Source organism: Chiloscyllium plagiosum, chromosome 2, assembly GCF_004010195.1.
Source record: "Chiloscyllium plagiosum isolate BGI_BamShark_2017 chromosome 2, ASM401019v2, whole genome shotgun sequence".
Taxonomy (NCBI): domain Eukaryota; kingdom Metazoa; phylum Chordata; class Chondrichthyes; order Orectolobiformes; family Hemiscylliidae; genus Chiloscyllium; species Chiloscyllium plagiosum.
In genome coordinates, this window is record NC_057711.1 from 144,071,511 (window position 1) to 144,093,538 (window position 22,028).

The 22,028-nt window shown below is 40.5% G+C and overlaps 1 protein-coding gene across 1 annotated transcript in view; it reads right to left on the bottom strand.

Moving 5' to 3' along the window:
* Positions 1 to 22,028, bottom strand: part of LOC122558311 (beta-1,4-galactosyltransferase 1-like) — a 45,806-nt gene that overhangs the window by 19,845 nt on the left and 3,933 nt on the right. The window contains exon 2 of the mRNA XM_043706739.1: positions 14,624 to 14,859. Coding sequence (XP_043562674.1) covers positions 14,624 to 14,859 — 236 coding nt within the window. The remainder of the gene's footprint in view (positions 1 to 14,623; positions 14,860 to 22,028) is intronic.

Consider the following 22,028-nt stretch of genomic DNA (forward strand, 5'->3'; position numbering starts at 1 on the left):
ACCCTGTGTCTGCACGGGTTTCCTCTGGTTTCTCCTCAGTCCAAAGATTTGCAGCTCAGGTGAATTGGCCTTGCTAAATTGTCCATAGTGTTGGACGCATTAGTCAGAGAAATGGGTCTGGGTGGTTTACTCTTTGGGGCAAATGGCCTGCTCCCATACTGTAGAGAATCTAATCTAAATAAAGTTTAATACTTGATTTAGTTAAAAACCAGAAAAATACAACTTTCTGTAAATACCGGTTACCAAAATTGCAACTTGTCGCTATGTATAATTCTGAAGGTCTAAAGCACCTCAATTACCAACTTTGAGTTTACTTGTTTCACATCTGTTCCATCGTAGTAATTCTACATTATGCAGTGGTCAGATTCTGCACTGATAGACAGAACTTGGTCTCCACAAGAACTGAATGATTGCCACCCCTAATACTGCCATGCACAGATGTATCAATGATAGGAAAACAGTTCACGGCAATAAAATTGTATGAAATCGTAGTAAGCTTATGGCCTCTCAAGCCTGCTCAACCATTGAACAGATCATTGTTGACCTCTCAGGTCATCTCCTTTTTCCGCATCTCTTCGCATATCCTTCAATTCTTGGTTAATGGCTCTTTCATTCAATGTATCCACAGTTCCCCGATTGCAAGTCAAATTGTATGCAATGCAGATGGTGGAAAACTACTGACGACAAGTCCAGGAAATGTTCTTATGCCAAGTCTTTAAAATTGCAACCAATTTTTCAGAAGGATAAGCATAAGTGGGATGTCTGTAAATCGGGAACAACCTGCGATTCGGAGATGAGGCATTTGACCAGTCAATTTCTTGACTCCAGTGCCTCAACCGCACTACACAATCACCAATTAACCAAGGGACAGCAACTGTCTATGAAAATGTGCAATAATGATACACAGCAAGTTGACAAGCCAAGATCAGAACACAGTACCCAAGGATCAAGTTATTGGCAGTGAACGTTCTAGCATTCAGATATATCAAATATTGCAGATAATACAAAGATCTAATTCAAAACATGAAAAACCACCACAAATAAACCGAAAGAAATACTTGCACAAACAGGATACGAGTGAGTGTTAAGGGCTTAGATGGAGAGGAATTTGTTATGTACGTACAAGAAAATTCTCTGATTCAGTATATGGATGTACCTACTAGAGAAGATGCAAAACTTGACCTACTCTTGGGAAGTAAGGCAGGGCAGGTGACTGAGGTGTCAGTGGGGGAGCACTTTGGGGCCAGTGACCATAATTCTATTAGATTTAAAATAGTGATGGAAAAGGATAGATGAGATCTAAAAGTTAAAGTTCTAAATTGGAAAAAGGCCAATTTTGACAGTATTAGGCAAGAACTTTCAAAAGCTGATTGGGGGCAGATGTTTGCAGGTAAAGGGACAGCTGGAAAATGGGAAGCTTCAGAAATGAGATAACAAGAATCCAGAGAAAGTATATTCCTGTCAGGGTGAAAGGGAAGTTGGTAGTTATAGGGAATGCTGGATGACTAAAGAAATTGAGGGTATGCTTAAGAAAAAGAAGGAAGCATATGTAAGGTACAGACAGGATAGACTGAGTGAATCCTTAGAGTATAAAAGCAGTAGGACTATACATAGAGGGTGGCACGTGTATGGAACGAGCTGCCAGAGAAAGTGGTGGAGGCTGGTACAATTGCAACATTAAAGAGGCATTTGGACTGGTATATGAATAGGAAGGGTTTGGAGGGATATGGGCCAGGTGCTGGCAGGTGGGACTAGATTAGGTTGGGACATCTGATCAGCATGGATGAGTTGGACCGAAGGGTCTGTTTCCATGCTGTACATCTCTATGACTCTAATGATTTGAAGTGGAAATATCGAAACCAAATACTTCAGAATTAGGCAAATGTAGATGAGAATAGTTTCATGCATCAGGATCTTGTTGTCTTGTGATATTGTTATATGCAAAGTAATCAGTGCGTTTCCTACATAGCATTGAGCACATTTCAAAAAGCACACGGGGATGTCCTGAAAATATACTGCACAACTGCAACTCTTTCTTTTCTCTCAGTCCTCCGAAGTTCTACTCCACCTTCTAGATCTCTATTTTCCAAGGCATCACTGGATTGACCAGCCACTGATGCATTTATGAGCAACTCATCAGCTCAATTCAAATTGGATGCTGTTTAAAGCAAGTTTATTTAGATCCAAAACTCTGGTTCTATTATGTGAACTCTAGTTTTGTTAACTTGCTTACATGGAGTTAAAACCTGCGCCAAATTACTACAATTAAATATCCATAATTGGCAATTCCACCTCAGTTTAAGTTAGGTTTCAGTAATACATAATTTTATTTTTAATAATTTACTATACTCTTATACACGGATGACAAAACAACAATGATATGCTATTTCTTTCACACTCTCCACAGCATGCATTAAAGTCAATATCATCTCCATCCTGTGTTACTCTACTTTGGTTTAATTGATGTCGTGCTATCCTTTCCTGACTATTCATATCTTTCCATTAGATAATCATTCAAATGCTTCTGTCCACTCTCGCCTACAGTAATGTCCAGCATGTTCTATGAATCTTTTGCCTTACCAAATTATTAATTGCATGTTGTATATGAAATTCCATACAACATAAAAAAGCAAACATGAAAGCATCCTGAGTTGCATGTGGTACCATGCTGCTCAACTGGGAAGGTCAGATGGCTTGACTGAAGTTGGAATTCTGAGATGAAGATTAATTTAATCGATCTTAAAATCAGGAGGATAAATCTGGTGTCTTCCTATATAGACAGAGGTAAGCTGCTTCATCACAAACATTATGCACACACAGAAGTTGACATCACTGTTAGCTCACAGATACACAAAAAAAGTGTTACTCACCCTGCAGGTATTTGTACTCAACGCCTAAACCACATTACTGGACTACACTGTTTGGGATTTTAAAATGGAAATCTAACTGCTGTTTGATTCCTAACATCTTAAAGGTTTTTGCACATGGCACGGTCTTTAATTTTAAGAGAATCAAAGGAGAATGCAACAAAACACTTTCATTATGGAATAACACACAAAGCAATTAAAAAACAGTTAGGAGACAAGTCTGCAGGAAGGAGCCATTGTCAGGCACTACAACAGCTGGGTTACATTCACTTATAAAAGTCACCAGCTGCCACTGATCAAAGTAAGTCTGGGTGCAGGTGTTAAATTTAGTTTGCTTAAAGTACACTGAGTTCAGAAGATGACATGTTGCAAATATCTAGTTCATGGTTATGTGTTTAAAATCTCTTAGTTAGAGCACAGAAATAGATCCTTCAGCCCAAATTGCCCATGCTGACCATGCTTCCTAAACTGAACTAGTCCACGATTTTATTAAACTCTAAGTCACCCCTCTGCCTGCTATGCTCCACTCAACATATCGGCACCCCTAATTAGTTTTTAAAACTATCAAGAAAATGGTAAAAACTGCCCTGAATAATTGTAATTAGTACAAGCTTGGATTTTATTCATTGAAAGGGCGTGGCTAAGCAGAATTAAAAAGTTTATAGCTATAAAGGCAAGATCTTAAAATTACAGGTGATCTCACATAGGAAAAGAACTAGAGACATGATATCTGCTGTCCTTGAAGTAACAAGAGTTTATGGGCGGCACGGTGGCACAGTGGTTAGCACTGTTGCCTCACAGCGCCAGAGATCCGGGTTCAATTCCCGCCTCAGGCGACTGACTGTGTGGAATTTGCACGTTCTCCCCGTGTCTGCGTGGGTTTCCTCCGGGTGCTCCGGTTTCCTCCCACAGTCCAAAGATGTGCAGGGTCAGGTGAATTGGCCATACTAAATTACCCGTAGGTTAGGTAAGGGGTAAATGTAGGGGTATGGGTGGGTTCGCGTCGGTGTGGACTTGTTGGGCCGAAGGGCCTGTTTCCACACTGTAGTCTAATCTAATCTAATCTAAGAGCTTTTAAAAAAAAATGTATACATGGAAGGAGGGCACTGCTGGCTAGGCTGACATTTATTGCCCATCCCTAATGGCCCAGAGAGCAGTTAAGAGTTAACCACATTGCTATGGATCTGGAGTTGCATATAGGCCAGACCAGGTATGAATTGCAGTTTTCCACCCACAAGGACATTAATGAATCAGATAGATTTTCCAACAATGGATTCATGGGCATCATTAGACTCTTACTTCCAGATGTTTATGGAGTTCAAATTCTACCATCTGCCCTGGCAGAATTCAAACCCAGGTTCCCAGGACGTTACCTGGGTCTCTGGATTAACAGTCCAGTAATAATACCACAAGGCCATTGCCTCTCCTAACTGCAGTATAGATACTGTTTTTGGGAGTTAAAAGTCAAATTAGTTTAAAAGAATTTGGACCCTGAAGGATTGCAAACTCCATTTCTTTCTAAATGTTTCAATGGAGCTGATTAAGTGAGTGATTCTTAATTAAAGGGTCTATTTGAGGACATTCTAGAGCTGGCAATGCAATGATGGAGATAGATGGATCACAGAGAATTTCTCAGGTTGCAATTTATCTGTGTCTTTACTGAGAGAGTTTGTTGCAGTTCACAGAGAAAATTGCCCAAATAAGTAACAGCTAGCAGGCCTGAATTATCAGCAGAGAAACAACTAAATTCATTTGCTGCGAAAAGCAGGTAAAGTTTAGTCCTGTTTTGGATATTATGACAGAAAAGAAGCCAGAAGTCTTTACTACTTTCAGAGTGGACAACAAATTCATAGTTGTCTTCAAGAGTCTTATGTTTAAAAACAATAATCAGTAGATTAGCTGAGAAGGCAACAGGAACAAAGGATGATCAGAGTCAAGAGGGAGTGAAATTAAAAGTCTTACTTCTGAGGAATTCCCAGACAGCACAGCATACTTTGAGTGCAGTCAACAGAAGTAAATAAATCTGAAGTGATACCATGAAGTGCAAGAGAATTCTTGGGAAAGAAAGAGTGCATAGTACATAATGTTTGTTAATTGTGCAAGTTAACTGAACGCATTTGATTCAAATCCTTTAGGTACTATAAATGTGTTTTTCTTCAAAAATAAAAAAGAAAAACTTATGACCTAGTATCCACTGGTTATATCATAGAACGGTTGCATTGTTTTCAATGATTCTAATCCAAATGGCAACAGGCACAAAATAAATCACATTATTATCTACTGCTGAAAACAACTAACTTCCTCTTAGTCATGTGAGAAATTTTAATCTCATTTTCATTGTTAATGTGCTTATTTCAATTTTGAATTCATTTGGTACTGAACAAACAGTAAAATAAAAACATACAGGCCAAGAGAGATCCTGTATAATGAACTTTTTTTCATATAAAGAGAGCTAATTCACCAGGTACCAGCTGCCTTTGAAATAACATTCACATATCTCATTCTGTACCAATATCCAAACACTGATCTTGATTTCTCATCTCAAGTTCACTATTTCCAGATAGTACATTCAGATCCCCTGTTGGTGTCACTTTCTGAAGAAGCTGGATCATAAATCTGTTGTTTCGGAAAAAAGTTGCAATAAAGGAAAGATAACCAAAAACAAAAATGCCCTATAGATCTTGCCTTCATTTTTATTGAAAATGTTTATGCTCCTTTTATATACATACTTTAAAACAACCACGATGTATATTATTGGTAACTGCAGCTGAATACAAGTCATATCAATTACAGTTGTTGCACGAACTATGCAAAGACTTCACAAAAATTGTAAAAGCATACGATATTTTAATCTAAACTGATATACGCTAAAAATTAGACAAGGAAAAAGATGAATCCTGATAAAATTACTGTGCAGCATTTGAACCTTTAGTGCAACACTAACTAAAGACTCATCATGAACCACTGATGAGGTGCCATTTTCCTTCTCATTAGAGGTAAGGATATAGTGTCCACAATTACCAATTTCTTAATCGGGCACAAAGTACATATCACTTTACCGGCCCAGCTGAGCAGAGGACTATTTCTTCCTTCTCCATCTGAGCTAGCTAGTGCAGGGAGGGAGAGTTGCAATCAGATTCCACTGCAACCTTCACAATCTCAATGTTCTGCAGAAGATAGAAGAAACAAGCACAGATCTAGAAAAAAAGCAAGTGGGACGCAGGTGGGGAAGGGAAAGAAAAGAAGAGAAAGGTAAGTGCCATGAACATTGAAATAAGCAAAAGACATTTCCAGAGCTTGGTTCTCCCCACACCCTCCTCCCAACAACAGCACTGTGAATACTGAGTAGGTCTTTAAACATTTTCATGTTTTTACAATAGGTCATTTAAACTATACTAAAGCAGGAAACATTTCCAAGAATACAATACATCTACAAACCTTTCAAAAAGGCACAGCTACAAAGGCAGATCATCTGATGGAAACAAATATTATTGGAGTTACCTGCCAGAGTGGTCTTCCTCACTGAATCAATTTCAATTTTCACACAAATGGGAACTTCTTTCAAGGGAAAATTTACTGAGTGCTATCCATGAACAATTCCGAATTAAGTGACATGCCCTACAACATTCAATTCATTCTTTAGATACAGAAATGGCACTGCAACATCATTACCAAGTCACAATTCTAAGGTGAACTGTTTTGAAAATAGACACTGGTTCAAGAAATGCAGAGGAGGGTCATAATACAATCTCCACCCGTGATGACATTCAAATCTGGAAAGAATAAGTTAGCAAGCTAAGTTCAAGGAGCTAAACAGTCAAGTACTTAAAGTCCTTAAAAGGAAAGAATTAACTGAACTGAATGACATGTTTGCGGTTCCAATGAAGTCGGAACCAGGAGATATAAGCTCAAACCTGTAAGGAAGTTGCATACAGACAGTTCATGTTTAATGACTATATGCATAAATTAGCAAAGCTGTGGGAATAGGCTTTCCCATGAAGGCAATGTAGGCAATAGCAAGACAGACATGGAAGCAAGGAGACAACACCATGAAATATCCACAGGGGAAAACCAGAGGCAAGAGGAAACAGGTGATCAATAGAGGATTCAGTATTTAAAAAAAACACTAGCCTAATGGAACAAACAATATTTTCCAAGATCTGTACTTTATATTCTAATCTGTTTGTAAGTCCATTTTAGAACTGAAGGCAATTTCCAGAAATATCAACATTTTAAAAACATTTCCTCTAAGTCACTCTTTCTGATAGTCATTCATTCTAATGTTCCTTCACCACATCCATGATCCCCTAAGGAGCCACTGTTAATGACATTTGCAGATAAATATTTAATGTGCTTATAAGCTATTCCACTCCATTGTTATAGCAGTACTGTCAAACCATTTAAATAAAACAATTTATTGTCACTGATAGAAGATATTTACATTCATACCTCAAGTTTTTCTCCACTATCTTTCGGACACCATACAAACAAACATTCACCTCTACTAACGCAAGTATTTTAAAATGTTATCAGCAGCAATAATTAACAATTAAAACAGGCTCCAATTAAAACTTCTCCTCCCTCACTGGATCCCAGGAATCAATCCAGAGAACGTTCTCTGAACTGCTTGGAATAAAATTGTCCTTTCTTGTACAAGATCAAAACGGTAGACAGTACACTCAATGTAGTCTCAGCAAAGCCCTGTACAATTGTAGCAAAATTCTTCTAACAGTCAAAAAGCATGGGGCTGGGAAAGCACAATGAACATTCTTGATGAAGATCTTATGCACAGAATGTCAACTCTCCTGCTGCTTGGATGCTGCCTGATCAGCTGTGCTTTTCCAGTGCCATACTTTTTGACTTCAATTGCCAGCATCTGCAGTATTCACTTTGCCTCTGCAAAATTCTTATACTCCATTCTCCTCGCAATAAAACCACCTCCAAATCACTTGATGTAACTGCATAATTAACCTTTTGAGATTCATGCACCAGGATATCCAGATCCCTTTGTGCTGCAAAGTTCTGCAACCTATTTTTACTTAAAATACACCATTTTCTCTTCTTCCTGCCAAAGTGAACTAATTCCTATGTTCCCATGCTATCCTCCAACATTTTGCCCACTCACCCACCTAGTGACCCTTTGCAGACACTTTATACTCTACCAGAACAATAATGATTATTCACCTCTCTGATCCGAATATTAAATGCTACCTAAATGAAAAACTAACTTTAGTCACCTCTGCACTAAAGCAAACTCAGCTATGTAAACGACTGCTGTGTCATTGTTCACTCTGCACTAGATTTGAGAGCCACCTTCAAACTAACTCTGCACACAAACATTCTGCCTATCCTTGAATACCATCAATACAAACGTCATATCAACCCAGATTTGGCCAGTCAAACGTTTCACCCTTCATATACATTATGAAACCCTCTCGAATACATTGAGCACCTCATACAGCTTGGCATCCACCTCTGCCAAAATAAAACACCAAGAAATCCAAGCCAGTCCAGGCTTCCATAAACTACAGCAACAAAAGAACAAAAGAAATTCCACCAGCAATGCCTGCACCATATCCTCCAATTCTAGCACCTGACCCAAAGCCAGCTCTTCAGGCAAAATTCCTAAGGGGGGGGTCTGAGAAGTATCACCCCTGCCAGGTTCAATTTTTGAATTTTAAATGGCCAGCTTTCAAGACAAGGGCAAAGAAAATGTAGCAAAGACACTTAAAGCTCTCCTTTAAGTCCAGCAGCATCAACATGAGTGCTGGGAGGAGCTGGTTAACAACAATTCTAATAGCACTAACTCATCATACTTCAAGTTCAAATGATAAGGCACAGCAGCAAAAGGGATAGGAAGCAAACCCTGCACTCAATCTCACGAGCTGTTGTGTCCTTTGTGCCGAAACATCTGCAGATCAAAAGTTAGCCTGTTCAGTTATATGAACTCCAATGGTAGACATCAGAGTAATATCATCCTAGAAATGAGGCTCAGAATCAAACATAGAAAAGGTCCTTTGGCCAGCTGAATCTGTTCTGCCAAAAAAAATATATTACCGCCCGCACTTGTTCCACTTTCCCCAATTACAATTAGAATTAACCCCGAGAAAACATCAAACGATCGGATGTATTTCTATCCTTTGCAAAATGATAATCCAATTAACTGGATCGTTAAGATTATTTCAGCAGATAGCCAACAATGCTGGAGTGGTACGAGAAATATAATTAACCTATTTAAAAAGGAGGATATTAGCAAACCAGTTGGGCATTTAAAACCACCTTACAGTTTTATAGGCACTTAGATCCTAGTTTTGTTCTATATTTTAAAAATAATTTAATGCAAATTCACAAACCAGTACAATTTGAATTCACATTTTCTAGATTAGTTCAACTCTTTGGTATATTACTACACAACCAGCAAACAAATTAAAATGAACTATGAATGCTAAAAATCTGAAACAGAAATTGCTGGAAAACCTCAGTTCTGGCAGCATCTGTGGCAAAAAGGCAGAGTTCACATTTCAAGTCCTGTGACTTTTCTTCAGAAAACAACTCCACAGATGCTGCCAGACTTACTGAGAGTTTCCTCACTAATTTACGCTTTTGTTACTACAAGCAATCTAAAAACAATACAGACCCAGCATTTTAACTTTAGCAACTTTTCATGAATAAAAAGAATTTGCCTTACAATTTTGGTCCCCACAGCCACCTGATGAAGGACCGGCGCTCCGAAAGCTAGTGTGCTTCCAATTAAACCTGTTTGACTATAACCTAGTGTTGTGAGATTTTTAAACTTTGTACACCCCAGTCCAACACCGGCATCTCCAAATCAAAGATTAGCATCCACAGCATGCCAATTATTACTTTATTTATGACTAACTCTAGCAAAGAATAATAATTACAAGCATTGCTATCCTTAATCTGTTCAGTACAGCTTACACTAATACAGGAGCTACAATTCTCACCCGGACAGCCCAAAACCAACATGTTTCAAAGTGAAGGCAGCTACACAATCTGAAAAAAAATTAATGAATGGCCTCAAAAGTCACTGGATACTGCATCACCCATCCTGAGCCATATTTTAAAAAATCAATTTCACTATGAAGCAGGGCTGGAGGCAATTCCAAATTCTTTATCTCAGAAGAGCAGAGGAAACACAGAAAGGGAATGAAGTTGAGAATTAAAGCCAGGAGTGGCTCAGGTTGTAAGCTGCTAGAGTGAACCAAATGGGAGAGTGCAAAATGAAAAACAGAATCATGAGGAGACATCACAGGAAAGTAGTTATGTGGTGTAAATATACTGGTAAACCTTTAAATTAATCTAAATGAATGAAAATGTATGACACTTATCAATAAACTAACATGGAAATTAAAATTCAAAGCCAACTGGATACGTTATCAAGTAAAAACAGTGCTTGTTTAAACAATTCTACTGAGAGCACCCAGTTAAAGTTAAGTGATATTTAATGGCAACACGAAGGCTGTCTAACCATTTTCCTTAAAATGATCTAAAATCCATTGGGTTCCAAGAATAAAACAAAAACGTTTTCGTTAAATCCCTACATTAGGTCACCTGATGATAAGGAGCTGACTGGTGAATAGGTGGCAAGACTTTTAAACTTACTACTACAATAAATAGAGACATGGCAAGGCAGCTACAAAACCTTGGAGTACACATCCCATTCTATGTAGGAACTCTGGAATGCTTCCTGTGTCCAGGATGGCCACTTTGGCAGCAGTCATTTGCAGATTTGAGAGCTTGAGTAGCACCCCCAAGAAATTTAGAGTTTCAAGGTTTGCATATCTTACTATGACTCTGGACTTTAAACAGTCTCCTTTAATTCAAGATCAGAAGTAGTTTGGAGAAAGGAATGGGACCTCCTACAGAATCTGCCAAGTCAAGTCCATTTTACTTCATCCTAAACCTGTTGAGACAGGTAAATATAATCTGGTTGCCAATGCGACTGGAATCCAGGTCAAAAGCTTATGACTGTAGGTTCAAGTTCTAACACTGACACAGAAATAACAGACAAAGGAATTGCTTTTCAAAGGATGGAAATCTCAGACTTGGAACTGAGTGCTGAGCTGCGATGCAGCTCAAGAATGCTTTTGGGTGAACCACTGAACATAGTATTGGTTAGGATAGATACCTGGTTCCAGAATAAGGCTTATAATAAAAATCAAAGACTGTGGCATCACCAGATGGTGCCTCACTTCTGGAAATCTACTTGATTATGCTCAAAAGGTAAACTTATATTATGTTTAAAAAAGTTAGATTCACCCTGGTAGAAGGGATGTTGTTAAAACAAGAGGAAACGTAGGACTTTAAACTAGGCTAGATTTCTCTTTAAACTAGGTTAGTGCTGATAAACTAGGTTAGATTTCTCCTGAGAAAGTAGAATATTGTAAAAACATGACTTGGGTTTTCAGTCATGTTAAAAATGAATAGGAAATACCATTTCTGTAGTTCAGCGTATTTAGCGCAAACATTATTTCATAGTAAACTATGTGGAATTTTCGTATCTTCCAGTAAGTCTTAAAACATGAAATCTTGTTAAGTAATCTTCCAAGTTAGTCACTGGGAAGTTCACATCTCTTAAGACATAGGTAAGTATACAAATCATACAAGTCTACAGATGTGGTCATCCCACAGCCACGGAGACAGCAGTCAAGGAGAACCAGGTGAGTAGTGCAATACTCTAGGAACATATCTTGCTCTTCCAACTAATATTCCATTCTTAATATTGACAAGAACGGATGTTTCCTGCAGGATATGCAGTAAGTCTAGTCTACAGCATCATGGTTTGCTGAGCTACAATGAGGAACAAGGGGAAGATCTCAAAGCAATAAAACAGATAAAGTTGAGTGGCACAGTGGCATCCCTGTCTCCAAGCTAAAAGCTCTGGACCAGATTGCTAGCAAGAGCAAGGAGTTTGATGCCCTTTCCAGCAGGATTTGGGATCTGCCTCCTTGACTCAGTAGCACTAGAAGCTGCAATTTTGTGGGTCAGACCTTCCATCAGACAGAATACTGAAGTAGTAATTGGGGATTCAACAGTTAGCACAACAGATGTATTTTTTCAGGAGAAAGTGAGGTCTGCAGATGCTGGAGATCAGAGATGGAAATGTGTTGCTGGAAAAGCGCAGCAGGTCAGGCAGCATCTAGGGAACAGGAGAATCGACGTTTCGGGCATTAGCCCTTCTTCAGGAAAGAGCTAAATGTATTTTTTCAGCCTCATCTGTGAATTTAGGACATTTTTTTGTCACCAGGCAGCAGCACAGCACTCCAAGGGCAAGGGTGAAGAAGCCAGCAGTCATAGCTCAGATGGGTAGCATTGACACAGTTAGAAACAGGGAAGAGGTTTTGCAGGCAGACCTGAAGAAACTAGCAAACAGGATCTGAAAAAAAAAGTGGTCATCTCAGCATTATTCACAATATCACCCTCAAGCGAACACAGAAAAAAGGACAGAGTGGACAAATGTGTGGCAGCAGACATTGCAAGGGGAGGGCTGCAAATTTCTGGGGGCATTGGAACCCGTGTAAGCCAGAAAGATTGCACCTTAACAGAGATGGATCTAATTTCCTTGCAAAGTGATTTGCATGGGAGGGCTTGAACTCATTTGACAGGGGTGTCTGAATCAGGGGAATGACACAAAAGTATTAGGCGAGGTCAACATAAGGAATATATAGTTTAAATTACATCCATGTGAATGTATGGAAGGTGGTAAATAAGGGTGAACTGCAGGTGCAAGTTGCCACATAGAAATACAAATTTATGATAACAGAAATCTGGCCAAGATGATAATGGACAGAAAGAAATATTCTGGATACAGGTACTCAAGAAAGTTAGAGAAGGAAAAGAGGTGGCACAGTAATATTGATGAGGGGGAGAGACTGAGACTACAGGCTTTAAAAGACTTACAGACCTTGTAGTCAGGACATTTTTACTACAAACCGACCGACTCCCACAGCTACCTGGACTACACCTCCTCCCATCCTGCCCCCTGTAAAAACGCCATCCCATTCTCCCAATTCCTTCGACTCCACCGCATCTGCTCCCAGGAGGACCAGTTCCAAAAACACACAACCCAGATGGCCTCCTTCTTCAAGGACCGCAATGTCCCCCCCGACATGGGCGACGATGCCCTCCACCGCATCTCTCCCACTTCCCGCTCCTCCGCCCTTGAGCCCCGCCCCTCCAAACCCCACCAGGACAGAACCCCACTGGCCCTCACCTACCACCCCACCAATCTCCATGTACAGCGCATCATCCGCCGTCACTTCCGCCACCTCCAAACAGACCCCAGCACCAAGGATATATTTCCCTCCCCTCCCCTAACAGCATTCCGTAAAGACCACTCCCACCGTGACTCCCTCGACAGATCCACACCCCCCACCAACCCAACCTCCACTCCCGGCACCTTCCCTTGCAACCGCAGGAGGTGCAACACTTGCGCCCACACCTCCCCCCTCACTCCTCTCCAAGGCCCAAAAGGAAACTCCCATATCCGCCACAGATACACCTGCACCTCCACCCACATCATCTACTGCATCCGCTGCAGCCGGTGTGGCCTCCTCTATATTGGGGAGACAGGCCGCCTACTTGCGGAGCGATTCAGAGAGCACCTCTGGGCCACCCGGACGAACCAACCCAACCAACCTGTAGCACAGCATTTCAACTCCCCCTCCCACTCCACCGAGGATATGCAGGTCATTGGACCAACCTCTCCGCCCCCACCCCAGTCTGACCTATCACCCTCACCTTGACCTCTTTCCACCTATCATATTTCTGACACCCCTCCCCCAAGTCCCTCCTCCCTACCTTTTATCTTAGCCTGCTGGACAAACTTTCCCCATTCCTGAAGAAGGGCTTATGCCCGAAACGTCGATTCTCTTGTTCCCTGGATGCTGCCTGACCTGCTGCGCTTTTCCAGCAACACATTTCCAGCTCTGATCTCCAGCATCTGCAGACCTCACTTTCTCCTCAGGACATTTTATTAGCCTAATATATACTGAGGATGTTGTAGTGAAGTGTAAAGTCAGGGAGGGGCAAGAATTTCTGGTAGGTGTACAATAATATTTTCTATTGTATTGAGTTTCCAGTGCAAAGGTATTTATCTGACTGGAACCAGAACTAGAAAGGTCATGCTTGACAAGAGCAAAGGTGGTGATGACAAATCCAGATCTCCCTGGACGATCAAAGAGTCAGAGAGCAGTATGAAGCAGATAAATCATACAACAGCCGATCAGACTGAACACAAAGTTTGGAGTGATCTGGACATAGTAAACAATAGAAACAGGAGGAAGGCAGTCCTGCCTGAACTGCCTTTTAACACTAGCATGGCTGATTAAACACCAACACCTTTTACCTCCATAACTCTTTACACCATTGAAAATCAGAAATATGTCAACCAATATGTCAAATATACTCAAAAGATAGAGTTTCCATGGCCTTCAGGATAGAAACCAGGATAATTCTTTCCTGTTGGCACCAACGTAATGTGAATAGCAAAAAGAATCAACAGCAATTCGAGAAAATCCTTTTGAATATAAACATTTTGGATCTGGAATGCACTGCCTGAGCATGCAGTGGAGGTACACTCAAACAATGTCTAAGTAAACTGGACAACAGGGGAAGTGCAGGGAATGGGATCGGATTAGTTGCTTTTCAGAAAGTCAACACAGTGACAATGGACAAAATGGCTTCATAGGCATTCATTTCATGATTCTAATTGCATTAGAAGAGTAATTTCTTACCTGGTTAATGACATACACCCCATAATCCAGTTGCTGCCGCTGAAGAATTGGATGCAAGAAATACAACCAATATTTCAAATGCTCAAATCGATTACGAAAAGGAATGATGATGGCAACTTTCTGGAGAGCTGTACACTCGACTGGAGTAAATCTGCCTCCTTCCCTTAACAATGAATTAGTATTTTTCACATCTTCCAGATCAACAGTCTGAGAAAATTCTATTGAAAGTGGTCCCACTACAGAGAAAACAGAAGTCCAGAATCAGTTCAAAAACAATATGCACTGTTCTATGGGGCTTTGGACAGCATCACAGTGCCAGTGACAAATTGACTGGCACACTGGTTCTTTCAATAATCAGTAGCTAGAATTAGAGGGAGATTTTCCTTGCATCTAGGGAACCTCTACTGGTCACTCAGGCGAAGATCAACTAACCCAAATTACAAAGTCACATCCAGGTTTTTACAAAAAAAAAATCACAGCTCCTTCAATCACTTTCTGACCAAAACAGCACAACTTACTCCACGACCCAGTTGGTATCACATGCCAGCACCAGGTGAAGCAGTCCAGAATATTACAAATCTAATCAAATAATATCAAAATATGAGACATTAAGAGCTGCGAAGGGGCTTAAGAGATTTCCATGTTAATGTATTCAAAAAAGGCCAGTCAGTATTTATATCAAATAGAACAGATTAGAAAAGTTAACAATGTTCTACAGTGCTTTGGTCTGCCTCATCTGCAGCAGACAGCTCAGCAAGGAGTCAGAAAGATCATATACTGGCACTGGATGAGACAACTGTTTCACCAAAATTATAGCAGGGCTGAAAGGTTGGTGAAGATGGACTGTTTAAATTTAACATTCATTCGTTTTGAGTTTAGAAGTTCCGCTTAAAATGATTAAAAGGATTAGATAGATTAGTTAGGAATGCACGGGCTTAAAATTAGAGGATGGACATTCAGGAGTGAAATTGGGAAACATCTCTGCATACAAGGTCAGGAAAACCTGGAAATTCCTGCCATCCCTTGAAAACGTCCCTTGTTGGGGTTAAAAGTATTAAAGTGATACTTTTATCAAACTGAAAAAGAGGGTTTAATGATGAAAGTATATCAAGAGAAACAGTTCACCCATTTCCTAATGGAACAGTGCAATAACTCAAGCAGATAAAAAGTTAATTCCTACTCCCATATTCCATAATTTCTCCTTAACCAGAGATCCAGTGATAATTTGCCTGATTATCAATTTAGTAGCTGGCAATCTTCCAGGAATTATTCAAACAGGAATTTGAACAATGAGTGCTGATAGATGGTCAGACCAATGAAGAAATCTGCAACACCCAGTTTATTTTCTCCTGAAATGGAGGTTTACAATCTGCAGTTTTAAATTTGGTCACTGCCTGCAAACTCAGCATTAAACCCATTAACCCATCAGTGAAGCTCATTTGCATTTTTAAGTACCCATCTTGGTTCCTCTCAGTGAACAATCTCTGCACCATCAGAAATGCCACCCCAAATGAAATATTCGATCTTTTCAGTGGAGACATCATGAAGCTCTTACAAAAAAAGTGTGATGTAAAAAGAATGGCGACATATGTCTAAGTGACAGTTGGTGAGGAGGGAGCTTAATGGTATCCCTACTGGGATGTTCACCTTCTCATTCAAGGTGGTAGGCTCAAAACCTTGATAAATATTGTCAAATTAAATTATTCCCTACTGTAGATGACAGAACCCAACCCTACACATTGACGAGCAGGTTATAAAGTAACTAAGTCTTTTCAAAATAGGGCTGCCATTTACATGAGTTTCCCCTTTTGAACCATTACAACTACTTTTAATTTATCCCAATTAGCAGTGATAGTGTCACCTAAGATGGAAAGTCTCCGCAGTGCAAATTTAGCATGATATTATCTCCACAAAGATGCATGTGACAATTATTCCTACAAATAATGGTAGGAACCCAGACTAACAGCTGCCCCTAACTTGACTAGTGTTGAGTGAGAGAAAGTGAGGGCTGCAGATGCTGGAGATCAGAGCTGAAAATGTGTTGCTGGAAAAGCGCAGGTCAGGCAGCATCCAAGGAACAGGAGAATCGACATTTCGGGCATAAGCCGTTCTTCAGGAATGTTGAGTGACAAATGTATTGAACTGAAATTCCCCAATGACAGTACATTCTATACTCATATTACCCTCAATGCTCCAATTCAAGTGATTTTCAAAAGAGGAGCACAGATTCAACAGGTGTCAGAAGGCAGTCACAGAAATTAGCACATTTCCTAGTCCTATTTGATCTGATAGGTTCCCTACAGTTAGTAAAAATAATTGGTGATTTGACTGATGCATACAAGTTCCTAAGGGGTCTTGACACAGTGCATACAGAAAAGATGTCTACTCTTGTGGAAGAATCTAATTCTTGTGGAAGAATCTAAAACTTGGTTACTGGTTAAAAATAATGGGTCACCCATTTAAGACAGATTTTCTTCTTCTAAAAGACTGAATGATTTTGGAACACTTCTTGAAAAAGGTAGTGAGAAGTGTTTTTCAGAGCAGAGACAGTGGGTGAAACGTTTAGGGTAGCTGAATGGCAGAACAGTCTCGAGGGACCTACTCCTAAGTTGAATGCATATTTGCAAATCACAATGCACCGAGGTTTATTTTTAGATCAGAGTGCTTGAGAAACTCAGCATTTCCGGCAGCTTCTGTGGAGAGAGAAAAACGATGTTAACTATGAGTCACACTGGATGCGAATTGCTCATTTCAGATTTTCAGCATCTGCAGTATTTTGATTTTATTTTTCTAATACTTCTTTGCGGCAGTTTATGCGATGTTTTGACCTGTTTTGTCATTATACAGGGCAGCAATAGTCAATCATATTGTCAGAGGTCTGGAGCATTCAAGGATAATAGGTATCCTTCCCCAATCAGCATACCAGTTGGGCTTTTACAAACATAATTGGATCAATCATAGGAAAACTTTAAAGATTAACTTGCAATTACCAGTCCTCAGTTTCAACTCAAATCAAAGCACAGGAAGTCCCCAGATTATGAGCAAGGTCCCATTTTTTCCACTGTTCATAAGCTGAATGAGGGCGCAAGTCGGAACAGATACGGGCTAATTAATCCGCCTGTCATTAGGACAAGCCTTGTACGTAACTCGGATTTTTAAACATAAATTTGTAAGTCGGGCGCTCGTAACCCGGGGACTTCCTGTAAAAGAAATTATGAGGACAAGGGGTGCATTTTCTAGCATGCAAACAACTTTGAGGAGACTAATCAAGTCACTTCAAATATTCACCAACTTCTGCTTGGTACAGCTCTACTTATTCTGTCCATTCATCTCTGCTCTTCTGGATAATCCAGAGTGCCTACATTGCCATTTTCCAGGCCATTTTTATCCTGGAGATCTATCAGTCCCACAACAAAGCTTCACTTGAGGTGATGTCTGCAAATTCAGCCAAGAAAATGATGGGGAATAAACACAGCATACCATCCATTTCCAAAACCTTATGCTGCCTGAACTGCTATGCTTTTCCAGCACCACCAATCCAGAATCTGGTTTCCAGCATCTGCAGTCATTGTTTTTACCTTACGTGAAAGCAGCCAAGGCTGAGATCATTGATGCACATACCTAACAATTTCAATAATCTATGGAATTAGGTCTCTGTTGGAGGCTAGGGAAGTGATTTCTGGGCCTCTTACTGAAATATTTGTATCTTCGATAGTCACAGGTCAGGACCTGATCAGGTGTACCCTAGAACTCTGTGGGAAGCTAGGGAAGTGATTGCTCGGCCTCTTACTGGGATATTTGTATCATTGATAGTCACAGGTGAGGTGCCGGAAGGCCGGAGGTTGGCTAATGTGGTGCCACTGTTTAAGAAAGGTGGTAAAGACAAGCCAGGGAACTATAGACCAGTGAGCCGGACGTCGGTGGTGGGCAAGTTGGTGGAGGGAACCCCGAGGGACAGGATGTACATGTATTTGGAAAGGCAAGGACCGATTAGGGAAAGTCTACATGGCTTTCGCGTGGGAAATGATGTCTCACAAACTTGATTGAGATTTTTGAAGTAACAAAGAGGATTGATGAGGGCAGAGCGTTAGATGTGATCTATATGGACTTCAATAAGACGATCGACAAGGTTCCCCATGGGAGACTGGTTAGCAAGGTTAGATCACGTGGAATACAGGGAGAGCTAGCCAATTGGATACAGAACTGGCTCAAAGGTTGAAGACAGAGGGTGATGGTGGAGGGCTATTTTTCAGACTGGAGGCCTGTGACCAGTGGACTGACACAAGGATCGGTGCTGGGTCCACTTCTTTACATTATTTATATAAATGATTTGGATGTGAGCATAAGAGATATAGTTAGTAAGTTTCCAGATGACACCAAAACTGGAGGTGTAGTGGACAGCGCAGACGGTTACCTCAGATTATAACAGGAACTGGACCAGATGGGCCAATGGGCTGAGAAGGGGCAGATGGAGTTTAATTTAGATAAATGTGAGGTACTGCATTTTGGGAAAGCAAATCTTAGCAGGACTTATACACTTAATGGTAAGGTCCTAGGGAGTGTTGCTGAACAAAGAGACCTTGAAGTGTTGGTTCATAACTCCTTGAAAGTGGAGTGGCAGATAGATAGGATAATGAAGCCTGCGTTTGGTATGCTTTCCTTTATTGGTCAAAGTATTGAGTACAGGAGTTGGGAGGTCATGTTGCAGCTGTACAGGACATTGGTTAGGCCACTGTTGGAATATTGCTATCGGAAAGATGTCGTGAAACTTGAAAGGGTTCAGAAAAGATTTACAAGGATGCTGCCAGGGTTGGAGGATTTGAACTATAGGGAGAGACTGCTTTTCCTGGAGCGTCAGAAGTGAAGGGTGACCTTATAGAGGTTTAAAAAAAAATCACGAGGGTCATTGATAGGATAAATAGACAAAATCTTTAGTCCAGAACTAGAGGGCATAGGTTTAGGGTGAGGGGGGAATAGGAAGGGTTTAGAGGGATATGGGTCAGGTGCTGGCAGGTGAGAAGAGATTGGGTTGGGATATCTGGTCGGCATGGACAGGTTAGACCAAAGGGTCTGTTTCCGTGCTGTACATCTCTAGGACTATGAACAGTAGCCAATTAAAAAGTGTTTTAAAATGTCAAACAGCAGCAATCACCTCAAAAGAAAGCAAAGATAGGAAGGTACTGTTTAAATCAATGTCATCTGACAAGATTTTGATACTCAAACTCAAGGAAATCAGGTCACCAAATTTAACTCAAAATAAAATCGATGTTACAAGATTCACCCTCTCTTTTGCAATCTCCCAAAGATATACCTGAATTGAGGAACTACTGACATAGCGTTGCGCAAATTTCAGTGTTCCTCTCACCCTCAACTACTTCTGAAGGACAGTAATGAAGGTAAAAAATATTCAAGAACGGAACAAAATAATAGGAAAGAACTGACTGGTTTCTTAGGTTTGCATCTTCAAATAGTGGCTGCAACAATGCTGGATGCATTAATATTAATCTTCTAAAGAAAATTCCAGAAAGAATGCAGATGAGAAAGCTACAAATGTGACATCCTCTATCCAGAAAGCAGAAAAACAAAGCAAAAGCAGGCGTTAGGCCAGTTAGCCTAACATCTGACAGTGAAAAATATATTCAGGAAGTAAAAGAACATAGGAGAACAGTCAAGGCTAATGAAAAACATTAAAACAAAAAATAAAGGATGTGAGACACTGTTCTAATTGCTGGAGAAACTCAGGTTTGGCAACATCAGTGCAGAGAAACCAAGTAAATGTTTCAGGTTGATAACCTTTCATCACAATTGCAAAATGATAGGAATGCAAGAGGTTACATTTGTGAAAAGAGGTATGCGACAGGAAGAGCAAAAGGGCTAGTCTGTGATCGGGGTGGGGGAGGAGGAGCAGGGGACAGGAGATGAAGTAACAAAAATATCATGATGCAAAAACTGTAAAGTGGTATTCGGTGTCATTAGGAGAGACTTTCAATCACACATCAATTTGGAAACAACGTAACAAAATGAATACATGGAGATAATGAAAGAAACAAGACAGCAAAATACATAAACACATTGAACAAGCTGGAGGTAGAGATTATGGCTGAACTTATTGAACTTAATATCACATCCACAAGGCCACAGACTGCAAAGATCAAAGAGGACGTGCTGGCCTTTGAGCTTGTGCTGAGTTTCACTGTAACACTGTTGCAAGCTGAAAAAGGTCACAACTGGAATTAATAAGGAACAATAGAAAGAAAAACTCGGTCATGCTTGCAAAATGAATAGTGCCCCACCAATTACCAAGTTTACATTTGGTCTTCCCAGGGTGTTTCAAGTAGATCTAGCTTTGTTATGTTAAAAATCCCAACACCAGGTTATAGCCAACAGAATTATTTGGAAGTACAAACTTTTGAAGCACTGCTCCTTTGTCAGGTAGCTAGTGGGGTAGGATCATTTATCTTTTCTATAATTTGTGTCCTACGATCCTGTCCCACTAGCTACCTTGCAAAGGAGCTGCACTCCGAAAGCTAGTAATTCCAAATAAACCTGTTGGACTATAATCTGGTGTTGCAAGATCTTTACCTTCGCTCGCCCCAGTCCAACGCTGGCACCTCCACATCATTGTTACAGCATGTCAGAGGGCACCATATCACAGATGGCAAATGAATTATACTAAACTAAAAAAGATATAAGCAATATGCTGATTTAATGCGATGGAGTGTTTGGGGTGTTGGACAGTGAGAAAGGAGGTGGTGAAAGAACAAGGAGAACATCTGCTGCACTTGCATGGAACAATGCTATCAGGAAGGGAAGGTGCGTTAACGACGACTGAGGCATGAACCATAAAGGGTACTCCCCTTCGAAATACTGAAAGGGAAGAACAGGGCGACAGAACAACATAAACGAATAGAATTTGGAGGTCTCTACACCATGCCGACTGGGAATTTTCAGTTGAAGTAAACAGAAGACATACAAGTGCTCAAGTATACGGCTGCATCATCAGAACAGATGAGAAAGTGATTGAAAAACTGGGAGATTGGAATAAGATACAGGAGCAGAATTAGACCATTCAGCCCACTGAGTCTGTTCCACCATTCAATCATGGCTGATATGTTTCTCAAAGCCATTCTCCTGCTTCCTCCCTTTAACATTTCATCTCACGAATCAAGAAGTGATCTAACTCTTGATTCAAAAACACAGCATTCCATGGCAATGAATTCTATAGCTTCACCACTCTCTCGTTGAAGTAATCCCACATTTCTGTTCTAAAGGGTCATCCCTTCACTGAGGCTGTGCTCTTAGGCCATAGTCTTTCTGAGGGGAGGAGGGGTGGGGAGCAAGAGAAGGAAAGAGAACTGAGGGGGGGTGGGGAGGAAAGAGAACTGAGGGGGGGTGGGGAGGAAAG